Source organism: Schistocerca gregaria, chromosome X (assembly GCF_023897955.1).
Source record: "Schistocerca gregaria isolate iqSchGreg1 chromosome X, iqSchGreg1.2, whole genome shotgun sequence".
Lineage (NCBI taxonomy): Eukaryota > Metazoa > Arthropoda > Insecta > Orthoptera > Acrididae > Schistocerca > Schistocerca gregaria.
In genome coordinates, this window is record NC_064931.1 from 187,593,365 (window position 1) to 187,609,107 (window position 15,743).

At 39.4% G+C, this 15,743-nt stretch overlaps 1 protein-coding gene across 1 annotated transcript in view; it reads left to right on the plus strand.

Moving 5' to 3' along the window:
• Positions 1–9,882: 9,882 nt before the first annotated feature.
• The window catches only part of LOC126298489 (Fanconi anemia group M protein-like), a 238,262-nt gene continuing 232,401 nt past the window's right edge, over positions 9,883–15,743 (plus strand). The window contains exon 1 of the mRNA XM_049989825.1: positions 9,883–10,500. Coding sequence (XP_049845782.1) covers positions 10,427–10,500 — 74 coding nt within the window. The 5' untranslated portion in view covers positions 9,883–10,426. The remainder of the gene's footprint in view (positions 10,501–15,743) is intronic.

Genomic DNA, 15,743 nt, shown 5'->3' on the forward strand with positions numbered 1-15,743 from the left:
CTTTCAGATTACGCTGATACAATAGCTCCCTACTTAGCACTCATATACAACCGCTCGCTCACCGATAGATCTGTACCTACAGATTGGAAAATTGCGCAGGTCGCACCAGTGTTTAGGAAGGGTAGTAGGAGTAATCCATCTAACTACAGACCTATATCATTGACGTCGGTTTCCAGTAGGGTTTTGGAGCATATACTGTATTCAAACATTATGAAGCACCTCGAAGGAGACGATCTATTGATATGTAATCAGCATGGTTTCAGAAAACATCGCTCTTGTGCAACGCAGCTAGCTCTTTATTCACACGAAGTAATGGCCGCTATCGACAGGGGACTCAAGTTGATTCCGTATTTCTAGATTTCCGGAAAGCTTTTGACACCGTTCCTCACAAGCGACTTCTAATCAAGCTGCGGGCCTATGGGGTATCGTCTCAGTTGTGCGGCTGAATTTGTGATTTCCTATCGGGAAGGTCGCAGTTCGTAGTAATAGACGGCAAATCATCGAGTAAAACTGAAGTGATATCAGGTGTTCCCCAGGGAAGCGTCCTGGGATCTCTGCTGTTCCTGATCTATATAAATGACCTGGGTGACAATCTGAGCAGTTCTCTTAGGTTATTTGCAGATGATGCTGTAATTTACCATCTAGGTAAGGTCATCTGAAGACCAGTATCAGTTGCAAAGTGATTTAGAAAAGATTGCTGTATGGTGTGTCAGGTGGCAGTTGACGCTAAATAACGAAAAGTGTGAGATGATCCACATGAGTTCCAAAAGAAATCCGTTGGAATTCGATTAATCGATAAATAGTACAATTCTCAAGGCTGTCAATTCAACTAAGTACCTGGGTGTTAAAATTATGAACAACTTCAGTTGGAAAGACCACATAGATAATATTGTGGGGAAGGCGAGCCAAAGGTTGCGTTTCATTGGCAGGACACTTAGAAGATGCAACAAGTCCACTAAAGAGACAGCTTACACTACACTCGTTCGTCCTCAGTTAGAATATTGCTGCGCGGTGTGGCATCCTTACCAGATGGGATTGACGGAGGACATCGAAAGGGTGCAAAAAAGGGCAGCTCGTTTTGTATTATCACGTAATAGGGGAGAGAGTGTGGCAGATATGATACACGAATTGGGATGGAAGTCATTACAGCAAAGACGTTTTTCGTCGCGGCGAGATCTTTTTACGAAATTTCAGTCACCAACTTTCTCTTCCGAATACGAAAATATTTTGTTGAGCCCAACCTACATAGGTGGGAATGATCATCAAAATAAAATTAGAGAAATCAGAGCACGAACAGAAAGTTTTAGGTGTTCGTTTTTCCCGCGCGCTTTTAGGGAGTGGAATGGTAGAGACATAGTATGATTGTGGTTCGATGAACCCTCTGCCAAGCACTTAAATGTGAATTGCAGAGTAGTCATGTAGATGTAAATTTATCTAAAGCATTGGTAAGTGATGAATTGGTGCTATTTACCTTTTTATGATAATCTTCTACAGTTTTCTGGTAAATTGTATTACTTATATTAAAATTTGTTAAAGCATTATTATTTCTTTCTCCATATAGCTTCTACTAACAAAATCTTTTAAAGTTATTTCAGTATAGTTTTTATGTTTTAATTAAATTCTTTTAAATTTTTTGTATATTCTGCTTTGGTAACTAGTCTGCTTTAGCTGATGCTAATTTATTTTCTAAATGTTTCTTTGTGCCAGATCCATAGCTGCTCTATGGATCAGCAACATCAGCTAGTATTCTAATTTTACAATCAATGTAACAGTTACTAATCTTACAGATCTCACACAATTCCTTATTAATTTGTTTTCTATATTTTATCTAATTCATGTTTATATATTTTTATTCTAATTATTTATTAATTTTTTAATCTGAATATTTATTAATTTTTGATTAAATTTTTCCTCAATTTATTTTTTTACAAATTCCTGACTCGAAAACTTTTTCTAAAGCTGCGTATTTTATTTTTATTTAATTACCAAAAATTTTCATTTATTCGATTCAAAATATGATTAAAATTAAAATTGTCTGCTAACAGTTTTAAAACAAATAAACACAAATATCCAAAAATAAATTCATCGAAATTTTGTATTCTTTTAACATTATAATATAAATATTTTTTCTCAAATAAGTAATTCATTCTTTTGGTATACTGTCCACGAAAACGAATCAATACAAAACGACCTTTATATGCTGCATTTTATAATAAGCAATAAAATGAGTACCAACATTATCAGAAACATTTCAATCAACTACACTAAATTCGAAAATTTCTATTTTATTAGATAATTCATCAATTGTAAAAAATCTCTAAAATGTTTAATTTTTAATTTATTATCTATTTTTTCTATATTAAAATGACTTAATGCATTTGATATATTGTAACTCTTTTTTGAAAATTTCTTATGTAGTTTTTTTCAATCCACTGCCAGGTGAAGCCAGCTAAGGATGTAGTTCTGAACTTGTGTCCATTGCAAGAATGTGTCTCTTTTGGTCTTTTAGTTTTTAATCACCTTTTTTCTTTTTATTACTGTATTTGATAGAGCTGTAGCAGCTGCACCAGCAGAGGTTAAAAATGGGAATGCTGCTAATAGTAACTAAGGAAATACTCCTTCATGTTTTGTTAATCCTGAATCTACAACCTTTTTTGTTAGATAAATAGTAATTATTTCACAACAGGTGTGGCTAAAGTTATAATTAATTCAGTACCTATTTTCTTGTCTCATTTCGTTTTCTGGTACCAGTTAAAAATTATCAGATCTATTTAGTCTATCATTATGGGTATCAGTTTTAACTGCTTCAGGTTTAATTTTGCCACTAGTTAACAAAGTGTACTCAATGCTCTCCTTATTCATTTACATTAATTAAAATTTTACAAAAGTTTAGAAAAAGTGATATTTAAAAATTTATAAAACCATCTTCTTTAAAAAAATTGTGTAGTTAGTTTGTCTAAAAAATTTATAATCGCCAACTGTTTTCATCAAGAACCATACCTAATTTTCTTTTAGGAAATATTATTCCTCTTAGTGGTGCTGCTTCTAATTTTTTTCTGAATGAAGCATCTGCAGCATACATTCATTTAATTAAAGTTCATCTGCTTCATGGTTTTTTTTCTAATTCTTTATTATTTCTACTAAAATATCATGTTTTCTGCAAGTTTTGTTAATCCATTTACTTTTTAATCAGCTTTAGCTAATCTTTCCCTTAATTTTGTTCCTGAACCACAATAATTTCAAACGGTAATTTATTAACTGAACTATTTATTACACCTTTATCTTATTTTACTGATTTCCAAAAAGTATGAGGAAAATTATTAAAAATCTATTTAAGTAAGATATTGATTGACTGATTTTAACAGGAGAGCTAAAACAGCTTAGGTCTGACCCACCACTGCCCACGCTGAAACTAGGTTTATTGTGCAGTATCGCTCCCTGTATATCCAGTTTTTTTGTTAGAAACAACTTCTTCAGGTCTAGTTGTCCCAAAGATTCTGTCTCTTTTACTCTCCAATGCCATGCGGTGGTGGTGGTTAGTGTTTAACGTCCCGTCGACAATGAGGTCATTAGAGACGGAGCGCAAGCTCGGGTTAGGGAAGGATTGGGAAGGAAATCGGTCGTGCCCTTTCAAAGGAACCATCCCGGTATTTGCCTGAAACGATTTAGGGAAATCATGGAAAACCTAAATCAGGATGGCTGGAGATGGGATTGAACCATCGTCCAATGCCATGCATTCGAATATTAGGTGTGATGCAGTTTCTTCACCCTCTTCACAGATCCTACATTTAGGACCCTCTTCCGTTATACCCATTGTGTGTAGGTGCTTTTTGAAGTTCCCATGGCTGGTCATCAGTCCAGTCATGAGTTTGATCTCTTTCCTCTTCAATCCCAGGATTGCAGAGCTTGTTTTAAAAAATGGCTTGGGCATCATTACCTCGCCATATTCTTGGTTATGGACCTTGGTCCAATATCCTACGTACTGTTTCCTAAGCCAGTACTGTAGTTCTAATTTGATCATAGCCTTGGTGATTGTCAAGACAGGTTCCGGTCCAATAAATGGAGTTGTTGCCCCCACCTTAGCCAATGTATCGACTTGTTCATTGGCACAGATCCCTGATTGGCCAGGGACCCACACTAGGTTCATCATATTGTTCCCCCCTAGCTCCTTTGGCAGTATGCAAAAATCTTAGATCTTGTTGCAGGAGCTGCCAATGATTTCAGGGTTGCCTGGCTGTCTGAATAGATGTAGATGCTATGGTCATTGTAGCACCTACACATATTCTCCTCCACACATACTCTGACTGCAGTAATTTCGGCTTGGAGTCCAGTTTCCCCAGAGAGATGATGCTCTCCAATCTTGGCTGAACCCCATACCACCCTGCCCCAACGCCTTGGTTTGTTTTCGACCCATCGGTGAACAAAACAATGTCCCATGGCTGGTGTCGAACTGTTTTCTCCCATTGCTCCCTACTTCCAATTATTGTATTGTACGGCTTGTCGAAGCAGTTGGGAGTTATTATATAGTAGGCAGGCATTTCCTCCACCATACCTATATTTACCCCACTCACTATGTTAGTGTGTGATTCTGGATATCCGAATGAGATCCAGTTTTGGCCAGTTTTAAATCTGCATGCCCCAGCTGCTGCGTCCATCTTAACCCAAAGGTGAAGTGGAGGCATATTCAGCATGGCTTCCATTCCAGCAGTTAGTGTGCTGCTAATTCCTCCCGTTATGGCTAAGCAGGCCAATCTCTGCACCTTAGCAAGCTCTTTAGCAGCAACCCTCTGTTCTACCTTCTTCAACCACACTACAACCCCATAGGAAATCCTAGGTCTAACCACTCTGGTGTATATCCAGTGCATACCCCTGGGGCTTAGGCCCCAGTTTTTGCCACAAGTTCTCCTAGTACTCACTAAAGTACTTTTTGCCTTGGAGCACATACTCTTAATATGAGGGGTCCAAGTTAGCTCCTCATCCAGTGTTACCACTAAATATTTCATTGTCCCCTTTGCAAATAGAGTTTCATCGAAGAGCTTTAGATTCCAACTTGCATCCTGAATATGTCTCTTCGTAAATCGCACCACAACACTCTTCTTAAGATTAACTCTCAAATCCTGTTTAGTGCACCATTTTTGCACAGTGTTCAACCCTCCTTGTGCCATATTCCTGACTGTGGCAGTCAATTTGCCAAGTATTACTATGACAAGGTCATCTGCATATCCTTTGCAGAAGCATTGTCTGGAATTTAGTTCCTCAATGACTTCGTTCACCACTAGATTCCACAGTAGAGGAGACAAAACTCCTCCTTGTGGGCAGCCTCTAGTCGTCTTAATTACCATCTTTTCATTCGCCATAGTAGCCTCTGCCTTCCTTCCACTAAGCGTGGCCCTGGTCCACCTACATATAGTGGTCCCCAGGTCATGCACCTCTGCTGCCCTTACCATGGAATCGAAGGTCGTGTTACTGAAGGCCCCCTCGATATCCAGGAAGCTGCAAAGGGCTATTTCTTGGAAGTAAAGTGCTTTTTCCACCTTCCCAACGAGTTGGTGGAGAGCTGTCTCACATGATTTACCTGGTTAATATGTGTGTTGGTTCAGGTGTAGAGGGACCCTACTTACTCTCCTCTCTCCCAACATATACATTAACCAGTTTTTCCCATGTTTTGAGAATGAAGGAGGGCAGACTGATTGGTCTCATATCCTTGGCCTTGGTATGAACAATTCTCCCTGGTTTTAGGATGAAGACAACCTTAACCGCCCTCCAAGCATTGCTACTGCTAAGCTAACCCTGAATAGCCTGCATAGGACTCTTATAAGCTTTCCTCCTGCCTGTTGCAGGAGAGCTGCAAAAATTCCATTTGAGCCAGATGACCTGAATTGTTGGAATGTTCCCACCACCCACTGGATTTTGTTGAAGTTCACACACTCCTTGGCCAATTCCCAGTTCTCTCTTCGAGTGCTTGAGAACCGTTGTCTCTCTGGGCATAGCATGTTCAGGAAAGTGAGTTTTGAGGAGCAATTCCAGCATCTCATGTGCTGTCTTTGTATATTCCTCATCCTCCTTCCTCAACATACCTCCTGGATTGTTTGGTACTCTAGTGAGAATCTTGTGAAGTCTGGCTTGTGCAGCCATGCCCTCCACTTCCTCACGGAATGGCTTCCAGCATGCCTCCTTTGCTTGTCTTATTACAAGATTGTAATAGACAAGAGCCTCACAATATTTAGCCCATTGTTCTTTATGTCTCGCAATATTAAACAGTCTCTGTACCTGTTTTCTTTGCGTTTCCAGTTTGTTATTCCACCAAGGAACACTCCTATTTGTACACTTCTTGTTAATTGTGCAGTTGTCCTGATATGAGGTCACTATGGCAGAGGTAAAACCCTCTGCTACTTCCTCAAATACTACTGGATTCCTTAATATGGTTTTAATTACCGCTAAGCCTAAATCAATGTCCCTTCTATATGTCTCCCAGTCTATTTTCCTAGGATTCCTATAAGTCATGGTCTGTCTGATTCCCATTTCAACCTTGAATTTAATGTACATGTGGTCCGATGATGATGGCTCCAGCACCACATGCCATTGTTTGATATAGCTACCCATTGTCATGGAACAAAATGTTATGTCAATTACTTCTTCCCTTCTGCTATTCCTGAATGTAGGTTCATTGCCCCTATTCAGGACCTCTAAGTTGTTAGCTAAGAGAAATTCAAGAAGGTACTCACCTCTACTGTTGGTGTCCATGCTGCCCCACACTAGGTTGTGGGCATTGGCGTCGCATCCCTCCATCAGTTGGTCACCTTGCCGATGGCAAGCCTCTACCAGTCTCCTCACCTCCAAGAGAGGGGGAGAACTGTCTTCATAAGGAAAGTATGCTGAAACCAAAATAATTTCCCTTGTGATACCTTCCTCACAATGAAAGGTCATAGGTCATAGGTTGTGTTCAAAAAATGAACAGCACAGAGACCTGACCATCATTTTTCAGGGCAAAGCTCAAGCACGTACAGTGCAAGCTGTTACTGCTTTGTTTGACTGATGGGGCTGCTAAGTGCTAAACCACCTATGCACTCCCCTGACTTAAGCTTTCGTGAGTTCAATTCGATTTCTAAACTGAAGGAAACACTTCACGGCATTCGCTTCAGAACTGCTACAAATTCGTCGGGCAATAGACCGTGCCATTCGAGCTGTCAACACACTGGGACTGCTAAGAGTATCCTACGACTTCCACATCGCTGGCAACGGATTATACACAATGCTGGTGACCACTTTAAAGGTCAGTAAAACTTTGAAACACGTATCTATTTTGTATGAGCTGTAAAGAAATAGTTGCCACTATTAAAATTCCAACCTTCGTATTATGGTCTGCTTCGACATTCCATCCATCTTCACAGTGGTACCACTAGAGGACTCCTTAAAACAATTGGGGAATCATTTCAACAAAGACATTATTCCGTGATACACTCACGACCACGAATTTCCAGTACCGGGGGGGGGGGGGGGGGGCAAGTTTTACTAATAGGTGCCATCGTGTTCGAGATCTTCCAGCATCAACATGATATCCTGCTGACGAGCCTGTTTCGCCAAGTCGCCAGTGAATTGCTGAATACGTTTGTCGGTGTGGGTAGCGTCTTGCCGGGTACCATTCGTCATACAACCATCGAGCTTCATGCGCACTACCGTTGGCTAGGTCATAAACAAAAACCAAATCTCATTGTTCTTCAAACGAATACTGTACCGCCATGCTTACTGTATGACTAAATCGCAGGTGATGTGTGTGTGCTACGAAGTAAAGCTTATGTGTGAATGCCTCTGACCTGAGGTGGAGACAAACAGCAAGACCTATTCAACACGTGTGCGTATCACATTGTGGCAGTGATGGGGCGAGGGACGTTCGTATGTGTGAACTGACGCCCTTAGCGCTGCCCATCAAGCGACGAACGGCAACAGGGCAATCCCACGACCAATAGAAGTGTGTGGCGCCAAGTTTCCGCAGTTTAAAAATGGTTTATTGCCGACGTACACAACATCAGTAATTTTGGTTCCTACTGGCATCAGCTATCCAGGGTGAAAATTTCGTGACAAAATTTTTCTCCAGTATATATTAGCGTTTTTAACACTTCCTGCGACTTTCTTATGAATACAAGTCTGTCCTACAATATCTAATGTTATTTACATTTCCGTCTGATTAGATGATTACAAAACGAAGGGTAAAATAAATGTCTGACTGCTTTATTTCCGAACATGTAGCGATTTCTAATGTATAATTACGCAAGAACTTAAGGGGATTGCTAAAATTGCTATGGGTGAAACGAGCAGCATTGAATTTCATGTTCTTCCAGGTAACAAATATTTCGCTGTTTATTTCCGAGTATGTGGAGATTTTCGAGCCCTTGGTTAGATAGGAACGTAAGAGGACACGTTAAATTTCTGCGAGTGAAACGAGGAGCAAAAACATTCCTGTTCTTCCTTGTCAGATATATATTGCTATTTACAAATAAGTGTAAAATCAACACAGGTCGTAGGTTTATTTCCAAGCGTACACAAAGATAGTTAGAACAGTATGTGATCAAAAATATCCGGACAACCCCAAAAACATACAATTTGCATATTAGGTGCATTGCGCTGCCATCTTCTGCCAGATATTCCATATCAGCCTTCTCAGTAGTTATTAAACATCATGAGAGAGCAGAATGGAGCGCTTCATGGAACTCACGGACTACGAACGTGGTCAGGTGACTGGGTGTCACTTGTGTTATACGTCGTTACGCTAGATTTCTACACACCTAAATATCCTTAAGTCCACTGTTTCTGATGTGATAGTGAAGTGGAAACGTGAAGGGGCATGTACAGCACAAAAGCATACAGGCCGACCTTGTCTGTTGACTAACAGAGACCGCCAACAGTTGAACAGGGTCGTATTGTATAATAGCCAGACATCTGTCCAGACCATCACACAGGAATTCCAAACTGCATCAGGATCCACTGCAAATACCATGACATTTAGGCGAGAGGTGAGAAAACTGGGATTTTATGGTCGAGCAGCTGCTCATAAGCCACACATCACGCTGGTAAATACCAAACGACGCCTCGCCTGGTGTAAGGAGACTTAAGCTTTGGACGATCGAATAATTTAAAAGCGTTGTGTGGAGTGACGAATCACGATACAGAATGTGGTGATCTGATGGCAGGGTGTGGGTGTGGCAAATTCCCAGTGAACGTCATCTGCCAGCGTGTGTAGTGCCAACAGTAATATTCAAAGGCGGTGGTGTTATGGCGTTGCACACCTTGTTGTTTTGCGTGGCACTATCACAACACAGGCCTACATTGATGTTTTAAGCAGATTCTTGGAACACTGTTGAATAGCAATTCAGTGATGGCGATTGCATCTTTCAACATAATCGAGCATCTGTTCATAATTCATGGCCTGTGGCGGAGTGGTTACACGACAATAACATACCTGTAATGGACTGGCCTGCAAAGAGTCCTGAGGTAAATCCTATAGAACAGCTTTGGGATGTTTTGTAACGGCGACTTCGTGCCAGGCCTCACCGACCGACATCCATACCTCTCCTCAGTGCAGCACTCCGTGAAGAATGGGCTGCTATTCCCCAAGAAACCTTCCAGCAACTTATAGAACATATGCCCGCAAGAGTGGAAGCTGTCATCATGGCTAAGGGTGGGCCAACACCATATTGAATTCCAGCATTACCGATGGTTGGCGCCACGAGCTTGAAACTCATTTTCAGCCAGGTGTCCGGATATTTTTGGTCACATTATGTACTTCAAATGTTACAACCAATGGCACTGGAGATTGTTATCTTTCTGCCATTGTCGTCATTTCCTGTTTGACAGCTGCAGTATCTTATGGAGCATCCACATGTTACAACCAGCGGCACAAGCGATTGTTATCTTTATGTCGTTATCGTCATTTTCTGTTTGACAGCTGTACAATATTGTCGGTTGGCTTGTGCAAGTAGGCTGCTAGGTACTCTGTGACAAGACCAAGGACAAACTACAGAGATATCTATCCGTTCGCTGTATACCAGCCAACTGTTGTTCGTATGACGAAGAAGTTTAGTCGCGGGCGACAAATCTGATAATCTTTGGAAATGTGTTGTTTTGACAGCGGCATGTGGGGGTATGGCGCGCAGTGTGATCATTTGTAGGTGTACTTGTTTGTAGGGTATTGTGTTGTGTTCTTATTTCAGTGTTACAAGACTGATGTTTACATCTCAGGAACAATGTGAGCATGTTGTTTCAAAATATTGTTAAAGAAGAGATAGTTGTGAATCGTTGTGCTTTATCATATCATTGTGATGGGTAAGCAGTTGACACTTCGAGAGAAATGGAAACGGAAGAGACGCCGTATTGTAACAATAAATCAGTGTAAGAACGTGTTCATTGTGGAAGGACAGTTCGATACAATATGTCAGATGACATAAGTTTGCTGGATGAAGATCATGATGTATTACTGGAAGCCCTCGAGGGGATTGCGGGCGGGTAAGCAGTCTAATTAGACTTAAGAAACCAAATTTGAAGCTGTGTGTGCCCCTTTGTCTGTTTCTTTTTATCAGTATTACATCCTGGTTTGAGCAATACAATAACTTCACAAGGAAAACTGTTTCATTTTCCTTCGTTGTTTAGTGTATAAAAACTGTGCCAATCTCATGCTGCATTGCGAGATGATAAATTCGAGTTAGTCTTTGGAAGCATCCCAATGAATTGTAATGTTAAGTTTTTGCAAAAGTGAAACATTTTGAAACACCTTAGGCAATATCATGTTACATACACAATTTTTATGTTGTTAACCATTTTCATTTTCCGCTAATTCAGTTTCCTTCCATACACAACTTTTTATATCCAACCCAACATGTGTTTCTGACTTTTTGTTGTTTATAAACTGTTTTAGCTTTTATTTTTACTTCTAACTTCTTCCTCTGTGGCTGTATTGCAGTTTAAAAGTATTGGGAAAGCAAATGAAGTCTGTCACTCTGCAACAGAGACTAGACACCTAAATAAAGTCAGTAAATTTAGTGGATTCACTGTTTTCAAGTGAAACATTTAGGGCTAAATTGCAATCATAATTTTTTCTTACCTTGGAATTCTAAATATAATTAGCCATAAACAATTTGGTCTCCAAAAAGGGATTTTGATATATTGAGTTGTTTTTGCAGTGATTAATAATGTGTTGTTCTGCAAAAAGTATTGAGTCATTATTTCATGTATTCACTGTTGCATGCAAAATTCAGGTGATGGAGAAATTATAAATGTAAAGTCCATCCACAACTTCTGCCGAACCCATCGGGACCAACCAGCCACCATGTCATCCTCGGCCAGTGGTGTTATTGGATGCTGTATGGAGAAGCATGGTCTCAGCTGGCCATTGTCCATTTTCATAACTTGGAACCATTACTACTCGGTCAAGTAATTCTTGAGTTGGCATTGTGAGGCTGAGTACACCCCACTCCAGTCCCCTCAACAAACAGTGCCGGGAGTCAAACCCGTCTCCTCTTTTAAGAGCTAGTTCCATCTCAAAAAGTATTATATTGCGGTATTATGTTCTGGCTTAAAACACTACTATAAAACAAACCGTTAAATATATGTGGGTTTCGTGTTGCAGAAGAGTGCAGTGTGAGCACAAAATGGCATTGTATCACAGTCCCTCTTCTTATGTAGGTTTCAACAGCGGGCATTTAAGTCTTACAATGGCTGCTCTACAATAGTGTACACAATGCAGACTGCTACTTCAAAGGCTGGTTGTCAACCTATGCCAAGGACAGAATCCTTACCTCTATTAACAAGATTCATCTACAATTGTATCTTATTGCAACCTTAATAATGCTGCCCCAGAAACCATTAGCTGAGCAGAGGGCAGGTATCTGTTCAAAATCGAACGTGTTATTTTCCATTAAGCTCTTGTTGGCCAGTGCAACTGCTCTAGTTTTATGTTGCATGTATGTTCAGTGCAACATAGGAAGACACAGTACTGTGTTTGTCCATTGTAAGATTTTACACATTTACATGGAATGTAATAGACCCCAGATGTACAAAGACTGGGGTTATCTTTTACACATGCCAGAAGGTTCCTTAGTTTTGCAAGTGGTCGAAATATGGACTTCATGCCTTATTCAGACAGAGTTGCATGGTCAGTGCTGTCCCCATGAGTGGTGTTATGTCATTGTCGAGGGAAAGAGTTGTGTGTCAGACGGAGAATTTGTGAATGGAGGTACAAGATAATCACATACACCCAGTGAAGCCTACAGTTTTGCCACGACAAATATTTTTCCTGTCTCACAGATCAGAAGAAGTTGCTTTGACATGCCCTCTGACACACAGGCATGTTATCCAGCAGGAGACTCTGCCAGTGTGCATAGCTTGTGTCACACCAGTGTCAGTACAAAATATCTCATTTGCATTTTATATTCTGACAAGGCAGGCAGGAATTTTTCTTGATTATAATTTGTTTACTGTTTCCAAATTGTTGCGGAGGTTATTTAAATGTGCTGTTTCCCAGAATTGTTAGTTCATCCTTTTTTAGTCAGTGATCAAGCCATCCACAATTATCTGAACAAGTTTTACAAATGTGACTGCATGTCCATTTCTCTGTTAACATATATTGGTAAACTGAGATGCAGGTTCTTATTTAAGCACTTTTAACATACGTATAAGGAACTGTTACCAAACAAATACTTGGTCTCACAGAGGCTGACTCTTTGTATCTTGCTGTAAGTGGTCAGCCAGCCACATGTACCAGTGAATAACTTTTAGCACTTTCTTCAACTAATTCTCATTTATTTAGTATTTCATATCATGAAAGCAAGGGGCATGAACGTGCATGTAGACTTTCATGCTCTATTTTAATCTGTACATAAGCAACTGCTCTTTGTGTTGTCATTACCAGTCAGATTTTCAGCAGAATCTAGTATGTGTCCATGTTATATTGTCTCAAGATGATTGCTAATAAGGAAAGACTTTATTACTGATCAGAATTTAGTTCATATTCTGCAGTGGTGCTGGTAAGCCATGCTATTGATTTCTCTGAAACCAGCCTCATCATCATAATCATCATCATCAAGTGCGAATATGGAACCTTGGTTTTGATCAGAAACCAATCTGTTGCTTAGCACAAGCTCTAGATTTGTTTTGTAATCATTTGAGCCATTTATAAATCTGAACAGAATTGCCAGTATATTCTCTATATTAAACACTCTTTTCTTTACATATAACAAAAATTGCAGTTTAAATTGAGGAACTGTGATGCATAATAGAAAAGATTATTTTGGCATGCATTGGCATGTATTTCACACATTAACTCCAAAAGAACTCAGTGGGTGGGTGCTATAATGTGATTTATGCCAAATAAAGATCCAAAACATCTTTATGTAAACAAATACAAAACAGGACACAAGCTATCTTTGCATAAATATATTCTGCAAAATACGTAAGAAATTAGTATCAGTATGAGACAGAATATTCATTTTAAGTGTAAACATATTTTGAAGTAAAATAAAATGTGTTTCTCAGTAGTATACTGAGAAAACTTGGATGCAATAGAATCAGTTGAATAAGTAAACACAAGAATCTTCTCCATTGTGGAGATATCAAATGGCTGAGGGACACAAACAAGACGTACAACTGGAGGTCATGACGTTGGAATCACAGATTTACTTCAAACTTTGTACACCTTTAGTCAGCCATTAAAACAACACAATGTGCAAGTAGTAAGGTGCACTTCTCTGGCAATTCCAAGAAAATCGCAAATGAAGTTTTACATGTTTATTATGTAACTGATGTATGATGAACTCTAATGTCAGGCACTTACACACAGATACATCAGTTACACAATAAACACTTAAAACTTCTTTTGTGATTTTCTTGGAATTGCCAGAGAAGTGCACCTTACTACTTGGGCACTATGTTGTTTTAATGGCCTGCTAAAGGCGTACAAAGTCTGAAGTAAATCTGTGATCCCAACGTCATGGCCTCCCCATGTTAGACTTGGGGTTCTTCAGAGCACCAAACATACATACCTGTGTGTGTACTCCAAAGAAGATTGCAAGGGTGTGAACTGAGCTTCCATGTACAGTTAATTAACTTTAATGCCTATCTACCACTATTCTTCACTTATTCTGTTGAGTGAGAAATATTCCCATAGTTGAAGTATTTTAACTCTATTTTAAATTTATTTTCCTCTTCCAACATCCTGAAATAAATTTGAAATAAATTTTCTGAATGTGAATATGTTGGCATCAGCTGTGTTAGTATAGATATACCACCTGTTAGTGACGTGTGAAAATTTGTGCCAGACTAGGACCCGAACCCAGATTTCCCACTTATCATTAGTGGTCACCTTAACCACTTTGGCTATCCATGCACGCTTCCCAGAGCAACCCAAACATCCATATGTCAGACTTTCTACATTCCTGTACCATAGTCCCCTACAGCCATATATCCCACTATCTATGTCACTATACCATAGTTCCCTTAACCACTTTGTCTTTGGGATTATGGTATATGGTTGTAGATACTGTGACATGTGGAAGTGTGGTTCAGTTCAGGAGGTGTGCATGAATAGGAGTAGTGGTTAAGGTAAGTGGAAAATGCATGTTGAAGTCCCAGACCAACACAGATTTTCACATGTCACTAATAGGTAATGCATCTATACTTAACACAGCTGATGCCAAGATATTTGCATTCAATAAATGTGTTTTGGATGGCTGTCAATTGTCATTAATGTGTGTTCATCCAGGCATGCAAGTTAAAATTTTTGAAGTAAGCTGACAACACATTCTTGTATGATTCTGACAGGGTTCATATATCTTTTTTCCTCCCCTCGTGTTAAGAGGGGGATGCTGAATTTAAGTGTATTGTAACTAATGATTTGCATTTATTTGACAGACTCATGTGTATGTGTAAAGAGAAGATACTGTTCATGTATATAACTTTTTGGTAGACACTCGTAAACTGCAATGAAGTTGATTGAAATAGCTATTCTAACTGATAACAACTGGTTTTACTATAGAATAGCTACTGTTCCATGATTTAATATGTATGCATTATTTTGATATCATTTGTGGTGCAGACTTTTGAATAATATTTGGGCCAAATAGACTGAATTGGGCTTGTGTGAAAGCTTCAGTACATGAACTTCCCAACTTGAGCAACATGTCTTCCCACCAGCTTTGTAGCTGTGACACTTTCCTGGTCTTTACCATCCAAAGTCATGTGTAGTTGCACAGCTCAGACCAATGCCCAAGAAAAAAATATAAAGTAATCTGCTGAACTGTGAACCCATATCACTGATATTGATTTGCAGTAGTACTTTGGAACATTTACTGTGGCTGAACGTTATAAAATTACATGTAAGAAAACAATATACTGGCATATAACCAACACGAGTTCAGAAAATATCATTCAAGATTGTGAAATACGCCAGACTCTTTATTCGCATGAAATAATGAGTACTTTCGACAGGGGATCTGAAGTTGATACCATATTTCCAGAAGGCTTTTGAACACAAATTATTTCTAATGAAAGGGTATACTTGTGGAGTATTGTCTTTACTGTGCAACTAAATTCGTGATTTCCTTTCAGAAATGTCACAGTTCTTAGTATTTAATGGCAAGTCATCTAGCACAGGGTTTCCCGAGCTGTGTCCCCCAGAACACTGGTGTTCTGCAAGAAGTGAAATATTACCCTGTAAAGATCTACTACTAACATGGTGTTTTTTTCAACATTTTCAC